General features: G+C 41.9%; 1 protein-coding gene across 1 annotated transcript in view; it reads left to right on the top strand.

Moving 5' to 3' along the window:
• LOC135197474 (mitogen-activated protein kinase kinase kinase 15-like) overlaps positions 1 to 22,756 on the top strand; it is a 259,241-nt gene that overhangs the window by 105,737 nt on the left and 130,748 nt on the right. The window contains 3 exon segments of the mRNA XM_064224540.1: positions 18,975 to 19,134; positions 20,368 to 20,552; positions 20,691 to 20,879. Coding sequence (XP_064080610.1) covers positions 18,975 to 19,134; positions 20,368 to 20,552; positions 20,691 to 20,879 — 534 coding nt within the window.

Below are 22,756 nucleotides of genomic sequence, written 5' to 3'. Positions count from 1 at the left end.
TTGAAACTCCCCTTCCAAGTTATCGACTACGATGTGTTTTTCAAGTTCATTCTTGTATGCCGCGGCGGCATACAAGAATGAACCTGAAAAACACATCGTAGTCGATAACTTGAAGGGGAGTTTCAAAAGCTGCCTTTTTATCATATTTCTGCACAGAAATAAAAATATCCCTATTTCGTAATACATTTTCATACACATTTTAAACATAAAAAGCATAAACATTTATAAAATCGACACATCGATCGCTAATTTGCACTTTTTTTGCCGCCGTCTGCCGCTCTTCCAAAAACTATCGTTAAAAAAAAAAAAAAAAAAAAAAAAAGTGCAAATTTACCAATCGATGTGTCGATTTTTCAAATGTTTTATGCTTTTATGTTTAAAATGTGTATGAAAATATATTGCGTAAAGGTATTTTCATTTTTGTACAGAAATAAGATACAAATTAAGGCAGACCTTTGTAACTACGCTCCACCCGTTGTCAGGGGATGGTTTTTCATGTCCGTTCTTGTCCGCCAGTTCCGAAAAATGCATTGTGTTATTTTATTAATTATGCATCTTTTCCATAAATCCTTTAAAAAGTTATACATTATTTCACTGTATCCAAGAATATTGTATGTCTTCTCATATTATTGTATTTTAAAATACTACGGCAAACTTAAGCCCGATTCGCGGAGCGGCCAATGTTGTGGTTTGAAATCAGCTGATGAATACGAGTCTGTTTCACCATAACGCAATTCTGAGCAAATGCTCTTGCTTCTAGTTAGCATAAACGAATATCTAGATACTTGACTTATATGAGACAAAGTTATTTTTCCTTATACAGCGTGTTTAGGTGGAAATATTTATTGAATATGTCTCGTTGTGAATGTGAACTACTATTTTTCTAGTTAACAGATTACGTTGGCGGCATGTTTATTGCGTAAAAAATTACGTGATTCCGTTCGCAATACGTAATCCTTTATATCATCGTAATACGAACTTTACGTTATTTATCTTATATCGGCGTGAAACCAACAGTAAAATGTGTTCTTTCAAGCACAGTAGTTTTGATTAAAATGATTTTATCCCAATTTTATCAATGGTTGTGTGTGAATGGCTAGACGTTTACTGCAGTTTTATCCTTGTTGCCGATGTACGATAATAGTCATTAGCAGCTTGAACAGTTTTCTCAGCTTCATCATAATTTAGGTTTAAATTTAACGGTATATTTCCCGATTGATCTTTAATCTATATTGATCTCTGATCTATAGCGAATAAAGTTATTACATTAAGATATCTCAGTTCGATTCTATACATAACGCCATTTATAACAAATACAACAAATAACGGTAAACTGTTGCAGCTGTAGTACGATGATCGAAATACAAGCCAAACAGATGTTATCCAGTTCGGTTGTACTTAGAAAAAAAAAAAAAGTTTCCTCGTTCGGTTGTTCATGGTTGTACACGTTCACGCAACGAGTATAACGTTAAACATACTTTCATCATTCTCTTTGCTGTTATTGAACTTATGTAACTAAGAATGGATAAAGTTAGGCCATTGTAATTTGACCTCTCATAAAATCGAACTATCGTAAGACTAATGATCGTAACCTGAACACTACAGCTACCTGTATACTGTATAAACTTTATTATATCTTTACATACTCTAGACAACCACATGGTTACTGTACAGTAAATTCTATAGTACTATACTGCATAAATATAATTTTACTTATTGCGCCGTTGTGGGATTACGGCCCTTTGACTGGTCTAGAGTTTCGAAAGAAGGTGTGCGGCGGCCGCAGGCTTTAAAATCGCTCAGCGTCGAAAATCGCTTGGCGTCGGTGGCCAGGAACGGAACCCCTGCCGCTAACCGAGGGCCGCCTGTATATATATATATATATATATATATATATATATATATATTATATATATATATGATATATATACATATATATATATATATATATATATATATATATAATATATATATATATATATATATATATATATGAGCTGAATTCGATACAGTTTTAAATATGCCTCTCCGTGATATTCTGAAGTCCCGTGAAAACCGTTATAAGTGATACTGCATGTATGTGTATCAAAACAAGTCAACCGCCAAAGACGTTACAAGTTGGCGTGGCTTGGGCAGTTCAAAGGAATGCCGCGTAGCTCGATATCCCTTCGTGATTGGCCCTGAGAGGGTTTTTCGCAGAAAGCAGCAACTCAGATGGCAGGAAATATCAGAAAATCATCTGCGACAGTATACCAAGGAAAGTGTCAGCATACTGTGATTGGTGTCGTAGAGGGAACTTGTCCCCACTCGGTACCACTATTCAGCAGTATTATATATATATATATATATATATATATATATATATATATATATATATATATATATATATATATATAACCGAGGGCCGCCTGATATATATATATATATATATATATATATATATATATATATATATATATATATATACATATATATATATATATATATATATAGTATATATATATATATATATATATATATATATATATGAGCTGATTCGATACAGTTTTAAATATGCTTCTCCGTGATATTCTGAAGTCCCGTGAAACCGTTATAAGTGATACTGCATGTATGTGTATCAAAACAAGTCAACCGCCAAAGACGTTACAAGTTGGCGTGGCTTGGGCAGTTCAAAGGAATGCCGCGTATCTCGATATCCCTTCGTGATTGGCCCTTGAGAGGGTTTCGCAGAAAGCAGCAACTCAGATGGCAGGAAATATCAGAAAATCATCTGCGACAGTATACCAAGGAAAGTGGTCAGCATACTGTGATTGGTGTCGTAGAGGGAACTTGTCCCACTCGGTACCCACTATTCAGCAGTTATATTATATATATATATATATATATATATATATATATATATATATATATATATATATATATATATATATATACGTATATATATATATATATATATATATATATTATATATATATATATATATATATATATATATATATATATATATATATATAATATAACTGCTGAATAGTGGTACCGAGTGGGGACAAGTTCCCTCTACGACACCAATCACAGTATGCTGATCACTTTCCTTGGTATACTGTCGCAGATGATTTTCTGATATTTCCTGCCATGTGAGTTGCTGCTTTCTGCGAAAACCCTCTCGCTCGGAGGAGATACTTGACAGTCTCCACCCATGAAGCGATAGGGACTTCACCGACTGGTGGTACCTCTCCATGTGCGGCTGACACAGTAGGTTGCTCCATGGGGGTAACTCTCTCGGCACATCTATTAGGAGTTCCAGTAGGTCTGGAAACCACTCTGCCTTCGGCCATAACCGAGCTACCAGGGTCATCTTGAGGTTCTGAGACCGCATTACCCTGTTCAGAACCTGACGGATTAGACAAAATGGAGGAAATGCATACACGTCCAGATTGTCCCAAGGGTGTTGTAGCGCATCTTCTGCTACTGCCATCTCGGTCTGGGACTACAGAACAATACACTTCCAACTTTTTGTTGTACCTGGTTGCGAATAGGTCTATGACGGTCCTTCCCACAACATGAGCATCCTGTCCACTACTTGTGGTGCAAGAACCACTTCGTTCCCAGAATCTGATCCTGCGGCTCCAACTTGTCGGCCACTATGTTCCTTTTCCCGGAATATACCTGGCCTGATGTCTACCAGGTTCTCTACAGCCCACTGATGAAGTTGAACTGTCATCACATGTAACTGCCGAGAAACTAGGCCTCCTTGTTTGTTTATATAAGCTACTACTGTGGTGTTGTCTGACATCAAAACCACTGAGTGTCCCTTTACTCTCTCCCTGAATTCCTGTAGAGCTTGAAACGCTGCTTTTAACTCCAGCACGTTTATATGGAGTTCTCTGTCCTTGCAACTCCATTTGCTGACACATCAACTCCTCCATATGGGCTCCCCAGCCTTCTAGTGATGCATCCGAGAACAGCAAGAGGTCTGGAGAGGATTGTTGAAGGGGGACACCCACTGTCAGATTGTCGTCGTTCACTCACCACAGCAAGTCTTTCCTCACTTCTGCCGACAAGGGAATTTGCTCGTACGGGTGATCTACTATTGGTGACCAAAACTCCTTCATCCTCCATTGTAGGGACCGAAGGTGTAGCCTTCCTTGTGGTACTAGCTTCTCCAGGGAGGTTAGGATTCCCAGTACCACCTGCCACTGTCTTGCTGGCTGTGTTTGTTTTCCCAGAAAGGCATTCACCACTTGTTTGCATTTCTCTATTCTTTGGTCTGTCGGGAATACTTTGGCTTCTGTTGTGTCTATAACCATTCCCCAAGATACTCCAACGTTGACTTGGATCCAACTGCGACTTCTCCTGATTTATCACAATACCTAGGCTGTGACAAAGCTGCAGGAGGGTCGCTCTGTCCCTGAGTAATTTCTCCCTGGACTTTGCTATCACCAGCCAATCGTCCAGATATCTTATTAGCCTGATCCCCTGAGCATGCGCCCATGTCGACACGAGAGTGAACACTCTTGTAAAAACTTGAGGAGACGTTGTCAATCCGAAGCACAGGACCTTGAATTCGAAAGCTTTCCCTGCAAGACTGAAGCGGAGAAATTTCCTTGAAGACTGATGGACTGGTATCTGAAAGTATGTTTCCTTCAGATCGACTGTCAGCATAAAGTCCCCGATCCTGACTGCTTTTAGAACCGTTTTTGGAGTTTCCATTTTAAAACTGGTTTTCCTTATAAACAGATTCAGAGTTGACAGGTCTATTACTGTCCTCCACTCCCCGTTGGCTTTGGGTACCAGGAAAATCCTGTAGTAGAAGCCTTTCGATGGACTGCATACTTGTTCCACAGCTCCTTTTTCCATCATATTCTTCAGTTCATCCTGCAGAATAATGGCCTTCTGAGATTCGTGGGCATAAGCGAAGTGGGGTTAACTGGATGATCTGTCAGGGGCGGGGTTACCTCTCGAACGGGTATCAAATACCCGATCCTGAGAACATCCACCACCCACTGCTCTGCCCCTAGTTCCTGCCACACCTTCCAGTGATTTGCCAGGCAACCCCCCCTGGTGTGGCCGAGTGATGAGAGGCGCCCATCCTATCTTCTTGAGCCTCTCCCTCTTCCCCTACTGGCCCTCCCTTTGTTGTTTCTATTGTGAAAGGGCCGATGAGTTAGCCTCTTTGGGGAAGAGGGTCTTGTGGCTCTATTAGGGATGTTTTGTCTCACTGTCTTCTTCCAAGATATTTGCTGCTGTCTCCCCTCCAAAGGAGTAGCTTGACTGTTAGACGTTTTCCTAACTGCCTGCTGCACCAACCTATCGTTAGTGTCCATCCTTCTTCTATCTATCGCCTCTTCCAGTATGACCTCTGGCAACAGCAGTTGCGACTCCAAGATATCCCCATTCCTCATCGCTAACAGGGAATCCAAATCCACAGTGCGGCTCAGTCTAGCCAACGCTGTATCTCTCCTCATTAGCAGGATGTTTGCCCAAACATTGGCACTTACGTTTGTCAGGTACGCAATCGCCTTGAAACCTGACTGTAGTAATCTAATGAACAATGATTCATCCACTACTTTTCTTGTCACTTCCAAGGATACAATCTTCGCCACTGCTGTTGACCAAAGATCTAACCAAGAAGCAGCCTGAAAGACAGAAGAAGCTGTTGCTTCTAATGTAGCAGCCTCTTGGTACGTCATCGAAGGGCACTCCATTTTAACCTGATCCAAGGTTAATCCAGGCCTTAATCTTACAACATTAGGGTTCACTTATCTAGACAGCAAGGGGACCTTCGGTGTCGTATAATATTTCCTTTGCTTCATCATTGGAGGGGGAATAAATTTAAATGATCTATTAGATCTTAAGGAATTATCCCTTCCTGCAATCTTTGCGTTTACGTGTTGTAAGACAGAATCCGCGTGACTCGGAACAAGGCAATTCATACGACACCTTGGTATCCCTTTTTAATCCAAATGCCATGTCAATTCCAGGAGGAAGCATACTGGCCGGTGTTTCTGTCTTCTCCGAAAGGTTATTAATTTGACGAATCAAATCAATCACCTCTGCATACGAGGCCAGAAACTCTTGGTTTTCTCCTTCCTCCGGCTCTAATGTACTGTTCTCCGTCACAAGGGATGTTGTCTCGCCCCTATCTTCTGACAAACGGCCCGGAATTCCACGGCCGCCTGCCCCTACGGCCGCTGTCTCTTTGATCTTTGCTGGCCGCCATTGGCTCGATCCCGAATAGTCAGCAGGGGAACGAGAATGCCTAATGTTGTAAGATTAAGGCCTGGATTAACCTTGGATCAGGTTAAAATGGAGTGCCCTTTGATGACGTACCAAGAGGCTGCTACATTAGAAGCAACAGCTTCTTCTGTCTTTCAGGCTGCTTCTTGGTTAGATCTTTGGTCAACAGCAGTGGCGAGATTGTATTCCTTGGAAGTGACAAGAAAAGTAGTGGATGAATCATTGTTCATTAGATTAATACAGTCAGGTTCGTCAGGTTTCAAGGCGATTGTGTACCTGACAAACGTAAGTGCCAATGTTTTGGCAAACATCCTGCTAATGAGGAGAGATACAGTGATAACGTGATGCTATGTATAAATAAAGGTTTTTTTGCCACGAAGGAAAAAAAGGAAAAGCGAGATAGCCGAGTACTTTGTCCTATTGGGACCCTTTACTGAGGCGAACTGATTTTACAAAGACACCATAGTCAAAAGAAGGCTTAATATACAAACTGACACTACCAGATTAGCCATAAGGGCGATTTTCACTCTACAGAGAGGAGGAGTCGCCATAGGCTAGCCACACCTTGAAGGATACCCGCAGTAAACAAGTGATTCTTCCAGAAAACAGTACATTTTGAAAACAACACGGGAGCATATACAATTTAATATCATGTTTTCAATTTTTTACACAAATTTTCCCAACAAAAATTATTATTAATGAAAAGACGAAAGAAAATATAAATATATATATATCGAGCAAGAGAAAGAGGGAGAGAGAATATCGAACCAGAGAGAGAGAGAGAGAGAGAGAGAGAGAGAGAGAGATAATAACTATATACATGTGGACTAATTATTAGTTGTTCATTTATTTTGAGGTCCTTCATAAACAATCTTTACAAATATATGGGTCCAAATGGTACATTCCAAGACTAAGATTTAGGTTGTTTTTATTAGTGATTTGTATAATTGCCGATTCCAGTAAATTTCTTGAAACATAATCATTAGATTTAGCAATTACCGAGGTATCACCCCAATTAATACAATGAGATTTTTCACTCAGATGGATAAACAGTACATTGTTCCGACACGGCATCACAAACCTTCGGTCCTTTTACAATAGGAAGGTACTAGCGGCAGCTGGATAGGTCGTAAGCTTTCGAACAAGGGGTTCGGTAGTTAACTGCTTGTCCGACAGGCGCGCCTCAGCGCGACTGGGAGGTAAACAAACCACTTTTGCTTTCGGCCTGCTGGCGTGGTGGGACGTGTATCATCGCTCTCTGCCCGCTTTATCGTCGTTGCTTTCGCATGGTTGTGTTTTTCTTTTTCTATTTATCTAGTGAAACTGAATTGTAAGTACAATCATTTCATATTTATTTCCATTGAATTCAATTGTGAATTAAAGGATCTTGGTTTCTCCACGCCCTCCACGCCTCCGTTTACCCGATGCCGGGACTGAAGGGCGTAAGTGCGGGAATTCATTTTCCAGAAATGATCCTCGTATTGTGTATGCTCGGTGCGAGGGCGGGAGAGCGCTCGCGTCCGAGCGTATATTTTGGTTGAAATGTGTAGATGAAAATTCGTAAGTAAGGGCTCTTTTCATTTTTCATATTTTTTTGACCTGTTATGCTCGTTGCCGAGCGAATGCCGCTCGACACGAAAACTTATTCTGTATGGAAGTGGCATCGCAAGTACAGTATTCTTTTTCATTTCTATATTTATTTTGATTGTAGCAATACTCTTTTTTGGATCAGTTTCCGAGCTTACCCGGAAATTGATCCTTTCCCCTTTTTATTTGAATGAAGTGAAATCGCAAGTGCAGTTCTTTTTCATTTTCATATTTTATTGAGATTGCATTATTACTTGGATCAATGTTTCCGCTATTTCCCGGGAATTGATCCGTTCCCACCTTTTTATTTGTATGAATGTGAAAATTGCAATGCGCAGTATTCTTTTTCAATTTTCATATAAATATTTTGATTGCATCAAATTCATTAGGATCAAGGTTTCCATTCATTAATCGGGAATGGATCCTTTTTACCCTTACCCTTGCGCTCGGTACGAGGGCGGCAAATGCGCTCGATCCGAGCCCTTATTCATTGTGAAGTGAATTGTAATGCAAGATTCTTTTTCATTTTATTCCTTTTATTATTGATTGCATCAATATTATTTGGTCAAGTTCCGCTCAGTCAGGGAATTGATCCTTATGCCCTTGCATTCGGCCGAGGGCACGATTGCTCTCGGGCTCTTATATTATTGTTGGGTACATGGGTGCTGTGCGGGGGTGGGGAACGAGAGAGACCCCCCCCCCCCCACTCAGCTCCCACAGATGGCCCTTCCCCTTGGGGGGGGGGGGGGAGGATTATCGGCGTTCTTCTCCTCGCCGATCCGTCGAGCGCGGGGGAGGGCGCTCGGTGCCGATGTACAATTGTATTCGGGGTCTTCCACTCGTTCGAGAGGGCTCACCCCCCCGCGCGAGGGGACTTCCCCCCCACTAATCGCTACTACTGTTATTTCCGCAGGTGCTACTGCCACGAGGGTGGACCTTGGTGAGGTATGGGCGTCCTTCCATTTGCAGGGCGTGCTAGTGTCCAGGGCTGCGGTTCTATGTCTGGGCCTATGCGGTCACCCATGGAGTGGTGACCACGCTCCAGGTGACGACGTCCCTCCTCACCTGGTGTACTCGCCTCACGTGGTAACAGTCTTGCCTACAGCCGCTGTGAAGTGCCGTTCGCCGTACCGAGAGGGGGGCGTGCCGCCGCCGCTCGTGGTTGCCGCGCTGCAGCGACCACACTTCCGCTGCCCTAGAGCTCGCCCCTGGACCTGCCGCCGGTACCAGGATGTTGCTGGCTGCTGCTCCACTTCCTGTGTTTCCGGTGCTGCCTGCCGTACCTGCCGATTCTGGGCTGACTGTCCATGCAGTTGCTGCGCTGGCTGTCCCTACCGATGCTGTGCTGGCTGTGCCTGCTGTTCCTGAGATGCCCATACCTGCTGACGTCGTCCCTGTTCGTGGGTGTACTACCCCAGACTATGGTCTGTCTGTACAGGTGCGTCCGGCCCTGTGGCTTCGGCTACAGCAGCCCCGGCTCCGCCCTGGATGGCAGATCTTACGTCTGTCCTGAGGAAGCTGACGAAGAAGAGGAGGAAGGTGTCGTCGTCGTCGTCTTCATCTTCTTCATCGTCGTCGGCTGCCGTCTCTTCCCCTTCGACTTCTAAGGCTTCACAGCCGAGGAAGAAGAAGGTTGCCTCCTCCCTCCTAAGAAGTCTCCCTCGGGAGCTTCTCGGGACCCGTCTCACCTCGGTGGGACGGGAGGGTTCCTTCCGCTGGTCCTCCTGCTCCTTCGGGAGCGGGGCCCGTCTCTTCTTCCGCAAGGAAGAAGACTACGGGGACCAGAGGAGTACCGGCTAACACCGGTACTTCCTCGCCTGGTGTCAGTGGTTTCTGCCACTGCATCAAGGGGTACCGTCTCGGCCTCTCGTTCGCGGGAGGTACCGAGTGTACGGTTGCCTACCAGCGACCGTGCAGCCAGGAACCAGACCTCGGAGCTCGCTCAGCGTCAGGTTCACGGCACGGGGCGGAAGACTGGTGACAGCCGCTCACGCGACTCTCACCAGACCAGCTCTCGCTCTCGCGGCGACCAGCTGGCTACCCGGGGACGTGACGGTCCACGACCGGCCACGGGCTGAGGCTGGGAAGAGGTCCTCCCCGTTCGCGGTACCAGCCACGGCTGGAACCAGCGACGTGAACGTGCCGTGAGGACAAGCACCGGACCGGTCACTGTGACAGTGGAGCCTGCAGGTCGCCTGACCGTCGCTCTCACAGAGAGCGATCGGGTACGGCAACCACACCAGCTCTTCTGACACTCGAGATCGGGGCCGCTGTGCTCATGTCCAGCCGTTCTCCCACAGCGAGCGGTTTCGACCAGGCCTGCAGCTCGATCGCCACCGCGGGTTGACGATCGCCTGCAGCCCTCCAAGCTGCTGGTTCTGCCAGCAAACGAGGAGGGAGCGTCAGGTCTGCCTCTCCCGTACCTTGCAACCTCCTCGGGTTACACCGGGAGGAGCGAGGTATTGAGGAGTGATCGTGAGGGGTGCGCCCCTCATGATCCCACCTACGACGCCCTACGTGCCAGGCACGGTTCTTGGACCGGCCAGGACGTATGTGCCAAGGTGGGGATGGAGAAGACCGAGAGGGCTGTCGCTGTTCCCCCTTCTTAGGAGGAAGGTTCTCGGAATATGCTCTTGTTCGAAGGGCTTAACGGTCCCACTCTGCAAGATGCTGTGACTTCCGAGATCCAGAGGAACTTTGCCGAGGTTATGGCGCTGATTCGTCAGCACAACGACCTCGGGGAAGGATCGCCGCTCCCACCAGCAGAGCCACGTCTCGGCTCGAGTCGTTTTGGGGCCCGAGAGGGAACCCAAATCGACGGTGGGTCTGCCGCGATCGGAGCTTGCCGACTGTGTTGAACCAGGTAGTCTCTCATCTCCGGACAAGAAGGCTCTCTCAGTTCTGGCCGGTCGAACAAGCTACTTCACCTCCTCTACTGCGACAGAGGCGTTTCTACGTGTCTTCGGACACCGTATTTGAATACCTTCGGTCCTCCTGAGGTTCGACCTCGACGAGGACTGAATGAGTCGGAGGACGGTATCGGCTCTCTCCTGTCAGGTGTCGATCAGCCCCCACCCAGACGACGTTCACAGTGGCGCAGACACTTACCTACAGTATGAGTTCGTAACCCTCCTCGGGAAAACGTTTTCTCCTGACGATACGTTTTCCCAGGCTCTGAGAGGCCATCGCCCGTAAGGCGATGGCTGCGCTCCTTCTTCTCCAAACTGCTAGTTCCGCTGGGAAGGCGAGCCAGTATCCAATTCCTCCCCCATTCCCCTCTCTCCTTACGGCTACGAGGGAAAGGGGAGGGATCCTACAGAGATTTCTCTGTAAGATCCCACGTTAGGGGCTGCGCTACCGGGGGGACCTTCGGGTCCTACCTGAAGTAAGCCCCGGTCATTGAGGAGGGATCCTGCCCCTTTAATCGACCCCTTTTCTGGGGGGATACGGGAATCGGGAGAGGGACCACCAGCCGATATCGTTTGACGAATTCGGTGGGGGTTTCGCAGAGTGCTTAGAATTCTACGGAATTTCTAGCGCACTCAGAGTGTTCAAGTTTTTTACGATCTCCAAACACTTAGGCGAGACCACGGTCCAAAGTGAGCGAGAATCCCCGATAATTGTTACACGATAATCGGGAACCTCGCTTAGCTCGAATTCCTGTAATTTCTAGCATTTGGAAGAAGACTGCTGCGCAAAGAAGAGTATCTCACAGTAGGCGATTAACCTGGAATAGAGAAGAACGGACGGGAACTTTCAGTTTGGCTTGAACCTATCGTCTTCGGTATTCTGTTTCACCATTGAAGCTTTCCTTTGTGAAAGACTTCTCCTTCACTCTCTTGACTAGAGAACGAAGGCGGTCGATCTCCAATCCTTATTCTCATTCCTCGAGAGAGGAAAAGAATTTAGGATGGAGGTCGTGGTACAGAACCTACAAATATACTACGTATATTACCCTCGCGACATGATTCTTTTAACAGTTGAATTGTCCGGGGGGTAGGCACATACCGTAGTTAACTCTACGGTTTGTGACCGAGACGAATTGTATCTTAATTGAACTGCAACTCGGGGTTGCCTGCAACCTCCCAGCAGTTATCAGTTTCGATTTTAGATACTTGGTATTGTCATGACAACACCAAATCAGCTTTTTGTATTTACCGAAATCCGTTTCGGTTAAATATAATTGCTCGAGCGTATTCTTTATGCTCGATGGTTCTAGCCGAACGCATTCCTTCGTGGAATAATGGATTACCTGGCAACTCAGGATGACGAGTCACCGAGAGCTACTGCGTATTGAACTGCCTGATAGCGGCTCAGTATCAGCTAGGTCTCGGAGATGAACGGTCGGTTACGTCTCTCTCTCCCCTGGTTTGATTGACTACCGAACCGTATCTCTGCCCAACAATCATGGACTTAGGTCTATGATTAACGGGGATTCTCGCAATATGAAGGACCATAGTTTGTCTTCAAAATATCTCGTATTCGTAGGTGTGCAATATTCATGGCTCGCCCCCGAATTAACAGATATGTCAGGAAGACATGCCTACTCTCCGACCTGACAGCTCTACTTCCAAATGTTCAGCCCATGAGAAGCACTTCTTCAGGCAGTATTTCCCTGTCTTCATTACTGAAAAGCGCTCCGCTTTTATTGCAACTACGATCCTCACCGGACAGCAATGAATAGCGGTTAGCGTTCTCAGTCTTTGTAGCACAGGTTCAGAATCTTGAGAATCCTTCTCTCGGTTCAGCTGTGAAGACGTAGGTTGCATTTTCTGTACACCTTCGTCTTCAACGACACATAGTGTTGTTTCTCCTTAGCCGAGAATCAACTATACTATGAGATATCTTGCCATCAGGGATCTCGGTCTCTAGAAGGCAATTGACTTTCGCCTGTTGGGCACATGCCTTAAGAGAGTCATCACCTTGCCTTCTGGCATCGGTGACGAACAAATTATTTGTTTAGTCTCTTGGCATAACCCTTTTAAGGCGAAGGTCACGTGACTTGCTCGGGTGCTTGGACAACTTGCCTCCTACCGAACGCAGTCAGTCGGCAGCTGTCAGAGCGCCCAAGTCTGTTACGAACTTCGCTGTGGACTTAGTTCGGTTGTTCCATAACAGTCTTTTCTTCGTCCTAACGGCTTGTCACAGTACCCATACCATCGACACCCACCATTGAGTGTCGGTGTCCTATCCACTACCGAGAAGAACAACTTCGCTGCAGACGGATAGACCAGTATGGGTACAGGACATCACCGAAGTCGAGAAGAGGGATAGGTCATACGACCATTCCCTTCTTTTCCTCTGAGGTAATTGCATGACTTTTCCTGTGAAGTCAAGCATCCAGGGGATGGGAATTCGTGACGCTCGATTTCGTACCGAATTCGTAGCGAAGACTCTGAACCCTTCGGTTCCTGACGATCGGTTAGAGTCCTTCACAATCCCCTCCCTAATGGACTTCACCGCCTTCGATGCGAAGGAGATGCTGCTTTGTCCTGTGAAAGCGCGACCGCGCTTTCTGAAGAAACTCGACATCCCAGGCTGAGTGTTGAAGACTCTTCGTCAGCACCAAGATGACCTAGAAGTACACTCCCTCGAGTTACACAAGAACTTCTCCGTGGCGCAGGTACTGAAGGCAGGGGTCTGGTACAACCAGACCACTGGCACCTCCTTCTACCTTTTGGATATTGCCCACAGGTCCTTGGATCGTTTTCCTTGGGACCCGTGGTGGCTGCTCAACACGTTGTGTAGCTAACCCAGACCCTAGCAGGCTGAACAGCATCGAGTCTGGTATGACTGTAAGAATAGATAAGTGAATGAGAGAGCGGACTGGCTTCTCTTCCTATCTTTTTCTCCCCCTCTACCTGTGGGTAGAGGGATACGGTCATCACCTTGCTGGATAAGGACGAGATGCCGGTGAGCTACTCGACAGAGCCCCATCCTATCCCTTTCACTAGGGATGGGAGCGAATATCCACCACTTCCTCCTACAAGGGGGGGGAAGTGGATGCCAACAAGAGACAAACCATAACTTTATGTTGCCTCTTGCAAATAGGAACTTGTTCTTGTTTGCTGGTACGAAGAGATACGCTTGCCTCTCTCTTAGTACTTGGTCCAGAGGTCTGACCATTGATCCTGCGGTGCACACCCCGATCAATCGGACAGAGGCTGGATATCCCTCCCTCGCTCTTACGACCAGGGAGGCATTCCAAGGTTGGGCGAACACCAGTCTGTTCACAAAAGACTCAGATTCCTCCCACCAAGAAGTGAGTCTTCCTATTGTAAAAGGACCGAAGGTTTGTATGCCGTGTCGGAACAAATGACAATTTGTCCAAAATTGCATTTTTCCTAACTAATACAAACCTGAGGTCCTTTACACATAGTTCCCACCTCATGCCACCCCTCCTCTGCAGTTTTTGCTTGGGCCAAAAGCAAAAGCTGATTTGTTTGTTTACCTCCAGTCGCGCGCGCGCGCCTGTCGGACAAGCAGTTAACTACCGAACCCCTTGTTCAAAAGCTTACGACCTATCCAGCTGCCGCTAGTACCTTCCTATTGTAAAAGGACCTCAGGTTTGTATAGTTAGGAAAAATGCAATTTTGGACAAATTGTCATTTTGAAGTCTGGGCTGTTCTAACTGAATACATATGCTGCTTAATCCGAACACACATTTTTACTAGACTGACCATCGTAAAACGATGGGCAATCCTTACAAGGAATTTTGTAAATGATGATGTTATTTGTTACGGGACTATTCTTAATTAGCATATCTTTAATTTTATTGTTATAAGAGAACACTACATCAACATTAAACGATTTAAATATTGATTTTATGGTTTCAAATCCACGAAAATAAGGTAAGCTAAGTACATTTTTTGGCATTTCTTTTTCATTAATAGCAACATTATGAAACTTTTTATATGAGCTTTTTGATAACATAAATAAATTAAATGAGGTGGGTAGCAGAGATCGTTTCCTATCTTTTTTATGTATTCTATTTCTTGGTCCAGGTATTGTGGACTTGTGATACGCAAAGCGCGTAGGAACATAGAAGAAAAAATTGAAATTTTAATGTTAAGATGGTGGCCAGAATAAAAATGTACATATGTTACATTTTATGAGAGACAACACCTCCTGAATATCACACTTATCCCCTTAAAATGGTACCGATATGTCGATGATATCTTAGTAGTCTTACCTGGTGGTATCAATGTAAATGATTTACTGTCTAAATTGTATAATTTAGTGCCATCCATAAAATTCACTGTTGAAATTGAAAATAACAATGTCATCCCTTTCCTAGATGTATTAATACATAGAGAATCTTTCCAATGCAAATTCAGTATTTATAGAAAACCCACAAATAATTTAACATATGTACATTTTTATTACCCACAAATAATTTAACATATGTACATTTTTATTCTGGCCACCATCATAATATTAAAATTTCAATTTTTTCTTCTATGTTCCTACGAGCTTTGCGTATCACGAGTCCACAATACCTGGACCAAGAAATAGAATACATAAAAAAGATAGGAAACGATCTCTGCTACCCACCTCATTTAATTGATTTATGTTATCAAAAGCTCATAAAAAGTTTTATAATGTTGCTATTAATGAAAAAGAAATGACCTAAAAATGTACTTAGCTACCTTATTTTTGTGGATTTGAAACCAAAAATCAATATTTAAATCGTTTTATGTTAATGTAGTGTTCTCTTATAACAATACCATTAAAGATATGGCTAATTAAGAATAGTCCGAACAAATAACATCATCATTACAAAATTCTTGTAAGGATTGCCCATCGTTTTACGTTGGTCAGTCTAGTAAAATGTATGTGTTCGGATTATAAGCAGCATATGTATCAGTTAGAACAGCCCAGACTTCAAATGCACTGTTTGTCCATCTGAGTGAAAAATCTCATTGTATTAATTGGGGTGATACCTCTGTAATTTCTAGATCTAATGATTATGTTTCAAGAAATTTACTGGAATCGGCAATTATACAAATCACTAATAAAAACAACAACCTAAATCTTAGTCCCGGGAATGTACCATTTGGACCCATATATTTGTAAGATGTTATGAAGGACCTCAAAATAAATGAACAACTAATAAATTAGTCCCACATGTATATAGTTATTATTTCTCTCTCTCTCTCTCCTTCTCTCTCTCTAATCTCTCTCTCATCTCTCTCTCTCTCTCTCTCTCTCTCTCTCTCTCTCTATCTCTCTCTCTCTCTGGTTTGATATTCTCTCTCCCTCTTTCTCTTGCTCGATATATATATATATATATATATATATATATATATATATATATATATTTATATTTTCTTTCGTCTTTTCATTAATAATAATTTTTGTTGGGAAAATTTGTGTGAAAAATTCATGATATTAAATTGTATATGCTCCCGTGTTGTTTTCAAAATGTACTGTTTTCTGGAAGAATCACTTGTTTACTGCGGGTATCCTTCAAGTGTGGCTAGCCTATGGCGACTCCTGCCTCTCTGTAGAGTGAAAATTGCCCTTATGGCTAATCTGGTAGTGTCAGTTTGTATTATTCAAGCCTTCTTTTGACTATGGTGTTCTTTGTAAAATCAGTTTGCCTCAGTAAAGGGTCCGAATAGGACCGAAAGTACTCGGCTATCTTGCTTTTTAATTTTTTTCCTTCGTGGCAAAAAAACCTTTATATATATATATATATATATATATATATATATATATATATATATATATATATATATATATATATATATATAGATATATATATATATATATATATATATATGTATATATGTATGTATGTATATATATATAGTAGATTTATATATATATATATATATATATATATATATATATATATATATATATATATATACATATATATATATATATATATTAATCCTATATCCACAGTCCTGACTCGATCAGTGCACCTTGGTGCAGTTTTGTTTAGCTGCTCTTATGCTTCAGAGTACACTACCTTGACTGTCACACCTTCTTATTGCTAGTTTGCAACCACCAATGGACCAACACCTAAATTTGTTCCTAATACCTATGCAGGGTTTGCTCCTTCAAGTTTCTGCCGAATGCTAATGTTCTTCAGTAAATGGCTTGCGTTCCAGATTTTCAGTGGTGGTAGTTTTTCCAGAATTTGAGTAGGGATTTGGTTACTCTATGACCATAGATCGTCTAGTTCCCATCAGGACAAGGAGAGACATATCATCTGCCATGAATTGAAGACCTTTCTCTCCCCACACTTTCAGTAAGACATTCATTTCAATATCAAGGATGGATAACAAGAGAGGCTGTTTTCCATTGTTCACCATCTATGTTGGGGCAGAAGAGAACGTTGTCCTGGTCTGAGATTTGTCCCAGCAGAGTACAACATAGTAGCAGACTCTTACTTCAAGTTGCGTGCAAGGTGCTATAGAACCTTTTAAAGAACTCTTCGAATGGTCTCTGCTATGAACCTCAACAATAAAGGTCTTTAACTACTGTTCAGCAATCACAGACCTGGGACCTGGAAGGTTGACACACCTACGCAACCCTCAGGCAGCCTAAGGGTCCTTGCCTTTCCACCTTTTGCACCCAAGACTATATTAATGAATTGCAGTGCTCTAAACACCTGCATTCTTGCCACAGAAATAATGGTTCCGAGATCTTTGTCATCTGTGTAGAGATCCCAAGGAGCCTGTCCTGATGGGAGAATCTGTCGGCAACATTTTTATTGGTTGCATGAGAACTAGGGTGTGTTTTGCCTTCAGGCCTGGAGGTTGTCATTATTGAACTTTGTCAAAACTATAATCAACCTTTGCTTTCAAATCCTGAGTTCCAGTCGTAGCTAATTTTAATTTTTTCCCATAAGAGAGGATATAAATTTTGGTAAGAAAAGGATGTACATCTGCTCTGACCCCAATCTTGGAATTGTGGTCACAGCATTTTCTTAACAGAAATAGAGCAAAAGAGGCTGCCAGCACTTCGAAAATGGGGGTACCTCCAAGGTGTATCAAGCTGTCTAATTGGGATATTTTTGTTATTGAGCCTGACAAGACCTCTTATGTACCCCTGAATAAGGCCTTTCTATCCAATTTCACACTGGAGTTCCTTTTTTTTTTTAGCCTTTTCCCAACAATTCACATCAGTGAGTACCACACTTTTTCCTGAAAGGCAGCTCAAATTTAGACTGGTTAATCAACTTGTTCTCTTGATATGAACTTTGCTATTCTTTTGCTGTCATCACAAGCCAGGACTGATGACCTGTTGTCTGGTAAGAGCTCTCTGATTGTATCTCTATGCAAACTGAAAAGTTAATGGAGGAGTCTTCAAGAGGCTGATTTTTACCCACTGGTCATTTCAATGTCATGAGGTAATGTCTTAGAAAATAACCCACTTAGGTTTTAACAGCTTTATTTTTACAACTCTGTTTTCATAGCTTGCACTTGGAGGGACCAAACTGTTGTTTTAAAAGCTTGCCATATTAAGTCAGTATTTGAGAATCATCTTCATCATTTCTTAACCCTTTCATCAAGGCATTTTATTAGCCTTAGATATTTCTGGTTCTTTAGTTAATCTCCTTAATGTAAGTCAAGTGAGTGTTTATACCTCTTGATGGCAGTTATAAAAGAAGCATGCCGTATTTTTCTAACAGATTTTCAGATCCTTCTTGATCCCATTTTGCTCTCAGGAGTTGGGGTTCTTTGCATTCTTCTCCTAGAACCTCCCACTAGTCCTTCAGGTCCCTTTACATCCTTGTGGAAAGTCAACTGCTCACTGTAATCCCCTCCCACAATAATTTCAATTCAGGCTATGGTAAAATAATGGGTTTATGGTAAAGCAAATATGATTTTCAAAAAACATAATTTTTTCCCTACAACATAGCATTACCTTTGACTGAAGGTCCCACATCCTGACCGCGCTGTTGTGTCATAGCTCTTTATATTGCACAAGAAGTGAAATGGTTACCCACTAGTGATCTAAGGTAACCATTTTTATACATGCACCAATCTACCAGGAGCAGTGGATCGTTTTTCTTTTTATTGAGGTTTAGAATGTCTGTGATTTTTGCAGATGCATGATTAGGCTATGATACAAGTAATGAGTATGTATTGAAAAATTATTTTGTTTTAGTACTTCAGCTGATTATTTTCCAGGTACCTGAAATCTACAATAGGTAATATTATGTTAATAAATCGATTCCGGAAAAGACCTGAAGATAATGAGCCCTCACCGGAAGAAGTAATATTCAATTTCTGGATTGATTATTTTGTTGAAGCTACCAACACTGAAGTTCAAGATTCTATTAGATTCCCTGTAAGTTTTTATCTCTTGTTTACAGAGGTTTGGGTTGAGAATCTTAAAAATATGTTTACTTTTTATTTTGTGTTATTTACTGAAATTTTGTTTATGTATTCCCCATCAACAAAGATGCTATTTTTTCCTGAAGGTTACATTTTTAATAGACCTATCCTAGCCCCAGAGGAAAGTCATCATAGCTAGACAAGTAATCAGAATACCTTTATATAACCTCTTGAATGAAGGGTATACATTATATTTATTTAAAATAGTAAAAGAAGAAAATGTGTTAGTATAAAAAAAAATACGTAACCACAAAGATTTTTTCCTGTCAGTAAACTAACTGTAGCTATCAAAATTCAACATGTTCATGTGTGTTCTACAAATAATGTGCAAAATATGTTTTGGTTTTTGAAAAATGTTTTGTATGTGGATTTTAATGTTTATTGTATCTTTATTCTGTTGTTTTTGGGACATCATGTTATTGTGGTGTTTTTACTATATGTAACTGTGCAATGCAGTGTTATTCTTTACTTCTAGTATCTTCTATTGTGATGGTAAGCTTTCCTTTCTGGGATTAAAAAAAATTGCTGCACAAGCCTACATTCAATACCATAAAAGATACTGCAACAGCTGCAGCCCCATCCATTTGCAATTACTAAGACACTTTTGGCAAAGAAAACTTTTTATGAAATCCATTGGGGCAGTTTATACCATATGTGTTACTTAGTAATCAATTGCAAGTTTTCGCTTCGCTGGTATGTCAACTTCAGAAAAGGTTATTAGATCTTAGAATCAATGAACTTAAAAGAACAAAGCACTGTATTTTTTAAATAAATAACTGAAAACTTCAATAGTCATTATGATATAGCAGCCAAACCCATGGTACTTTGTGGACCGAGGCAGTCAAATATGTGCAGTGCACCTACAAAGGCAAAAGCAATCAATTCATTATAGTGTGAATTTTTTTCCCCCCACAATTGGAGGTGCTTCTCTCAGTTGGAGCAACTGCAATGTTGGAAAATACAGTTTATGCACATATTACAATGAACACCATATTCTTTGGAGGCTTGAATTTCAAGTCTGTGTCCCCTGTGGGCTTGTTCCTTATGGGTAGGGTTTATGTTCTAGATAGAAATAATACTAATATTAATACAAAAAGATTATTAATTCATGTGTGGAAGCATTTAAAAAGTTCTGCATATATATATTTTTGTATGAGGATAAGGTCTGATTGTAGTAACTTTCCAGATTTTGATATTAGAGCCATCAAGAATGTATCAACCAAGTTACTATTTACCAAGTTATGTGACAGTTAACTTAGGTGCAGAAGAAAAGAATATTCAACTCAGGAATCTTTGTGCTGATCAGTTAAAAGGAACGTGTCGACAGGTTCATGAATGGCTGTTCAATGCATCCAGTATCAAGACAATCACGTGAGTATACACAAATGTCTAATCAAGTCTTGTACTTTCCAAGGCTTCTGTATTGGATTGCTTAATTAGTGAGTATCAAATGGCTCTTATCTCTTTCATAGCACTTCTTCACTTATTGCTGAAATTGTTGTTTTTCAGGTTGTACAAGAGAGATGAAAGAGCAGTATTCCTTTATGTTCAAGAAAATTCCGATGACTTCCAAATGTTTTTTCCGTCAGAGCAATGTCGCCTCATTTTCTATCGTCTGGTACAAGAGTTAATAGCTAATCAAAAGGGTACTGTTATGGATCTGGAAGCTGAAATCTCTGCTGGCCCTATTCAGGTATGAAGAAGATTACATACCTAGAATCCTCCATTTTTCTTTACTATGTTTTTATGACTTATCTATCTTAAAGTTTGTATTCTTTATTACTGACCCACTTTACTATTGATGATTTAATTTAGCCAAATTTAGATGATTTAAGCCAAAAAAGCCCCCTTTTTTATTTTTATTTTTGTTTTCTATGAACGAGGTAGCAGTATCAGAGGAATGGTTGATTAAATTTATAATAATTCTCTTTGTGACTTGTCTTGGCAGTTAGTTTTGGAGGATCTGAATATAGGAAAACAAAAATGTTGAGTGCGAGGTAGGTGAAATTTTCTTTTAGACTGGTTAAAATTATCTATAGGTTTCTGCTCAAAAGTGGTGAGAGGTCTTCCATTTTAGTATGTACATTCATTAGCAATGGATGAGAGAGGGAAAAGTAAAGATTCCCACTGCTTGAAATTTAAGATTGTATGTAATGGATAAAGTAACTCATTTGTTCTGCCAAATAGTAATTTTAATTCTAAAGCCATGTAAGTGTTTGAATTATTTTAAGCAGTCCTACTATTAAAGTATTTTCTAGTCCTTGTTTATTTGTATTATCTTTTTTCATAGCTTGTTACTTTCTGCAGTTTGATTTCCCTTGTAGCACTCTTGGGTTGATAATCTTTTGAGCTTTATTTGGTTTATAGTTTTTTACCTTGTTCATAAGGGGTTTTAGCTGTAGATTTAAAGAAAAAAAAAAGAAAAAATGGAAGCACAGAATAATATCCTTGAGTGGAAAGCCCCTTTTAGCTAGATTTGTGACTTAGTGATCTTTTTCAAGTGTCTCCACCATTGTTGATTTTTTATGTAGTGATCTTTATCAAGTGTCTCCACCATTGTTTAGTTTTTGTCAGATTTTCCTTGTATGGGGTTAAACAAAGTAAATTCTCTCCTGTATTAAATTACTTGATATACTGTTGGTAATAAGTACTTTAATAACTTTGTGCTCTTTTAGATCTATTGTTCCCCAGTTATTTTTGTGTCTTGTTTATCTCTGTTTGGTACAAACAAGGATTGCCATTTTTCATTATTTTAAATGCTGTACTTTGTTTTCAAGATTTTGTAAGCTGGTTTTGAAGCTCATGCTCTAATGTTGAGAGGAAGACATGATAGCTTCACCCTTATGTTTTTGTTAGTTGTGTGAATAATCTCTGCATCTGTGAGAAAACTTATGATGATGCTTGCTTGTCTTAAGATAGCATGGTATTGTGCTAAGACTTGGATTTTAAAACAAGTTTATTATTACCCTCTATGGACCTTCTCTCATTTTACTTCTGGGTAATCTGTTGCTCTTAGCCTAGATCTCCTGCCCTCCTCAGGCGCCATCACAATGGCAGGTGGACAGCAAAGTGACAACAGGATCGTATGATTTGTTCCGATGCGAGATACTTGAACCATTCCAGTGGAGATTCCCGGACGTCGATCCGGGTCCGACCAGAAAAATCTGGTTATATGCCGCACCCAGGTCAGGCCTATGCCCTCAGGGGTCGAAGACCACGCCATCCTACTGACCTATCGCCAGTCCTTCTTTGGTCGCAGGAGCATGCATACGCCCCTGCTCGTCCGGTGTCCGGCCCATTTCCTTTGTCCTTGTGTGTGCTTTGTGTACGTGTGTTGTGTTTATGTGTGATGTTGGCTTCGGAGCCTCAACGTCGTTGCCCTGGTCCTGAAGGACAGGCTTGTGGAGCTTTTCTCTCGCCCCTTCTAATTGATCCGCACTCTTTGTGCAATTTGTGTAGGGGGGGCACTTGCTCTGAAGCCAACACGTGCTTGGAGTGCGTTTCTTGGCCATCGTACCAGTGGGATTTGGCTTCCACTAAGAAGAAAAAGAGACCTAAAGCTTCGTCGGCGAAGA

Source organism: Macrobrachium nipponense, chromosome 21, assembly GCF_015104395.2.
Source record: "Macrobrachium nipponense isolate FS-2020 chromosome 21, ASM1510439v2, whole genome shotgun sequence".
NCBI lineage: Eukaryota > Metazoa > Arthropoda > Malacostraca > Decapoda > Palaemonidae > Macrobrachium > Macrobrachium nipponense.
Note: the sequence above shows the minus strand (reverse complement) of the source record. Positions and strands in the feature narration are given on the sequence as shown.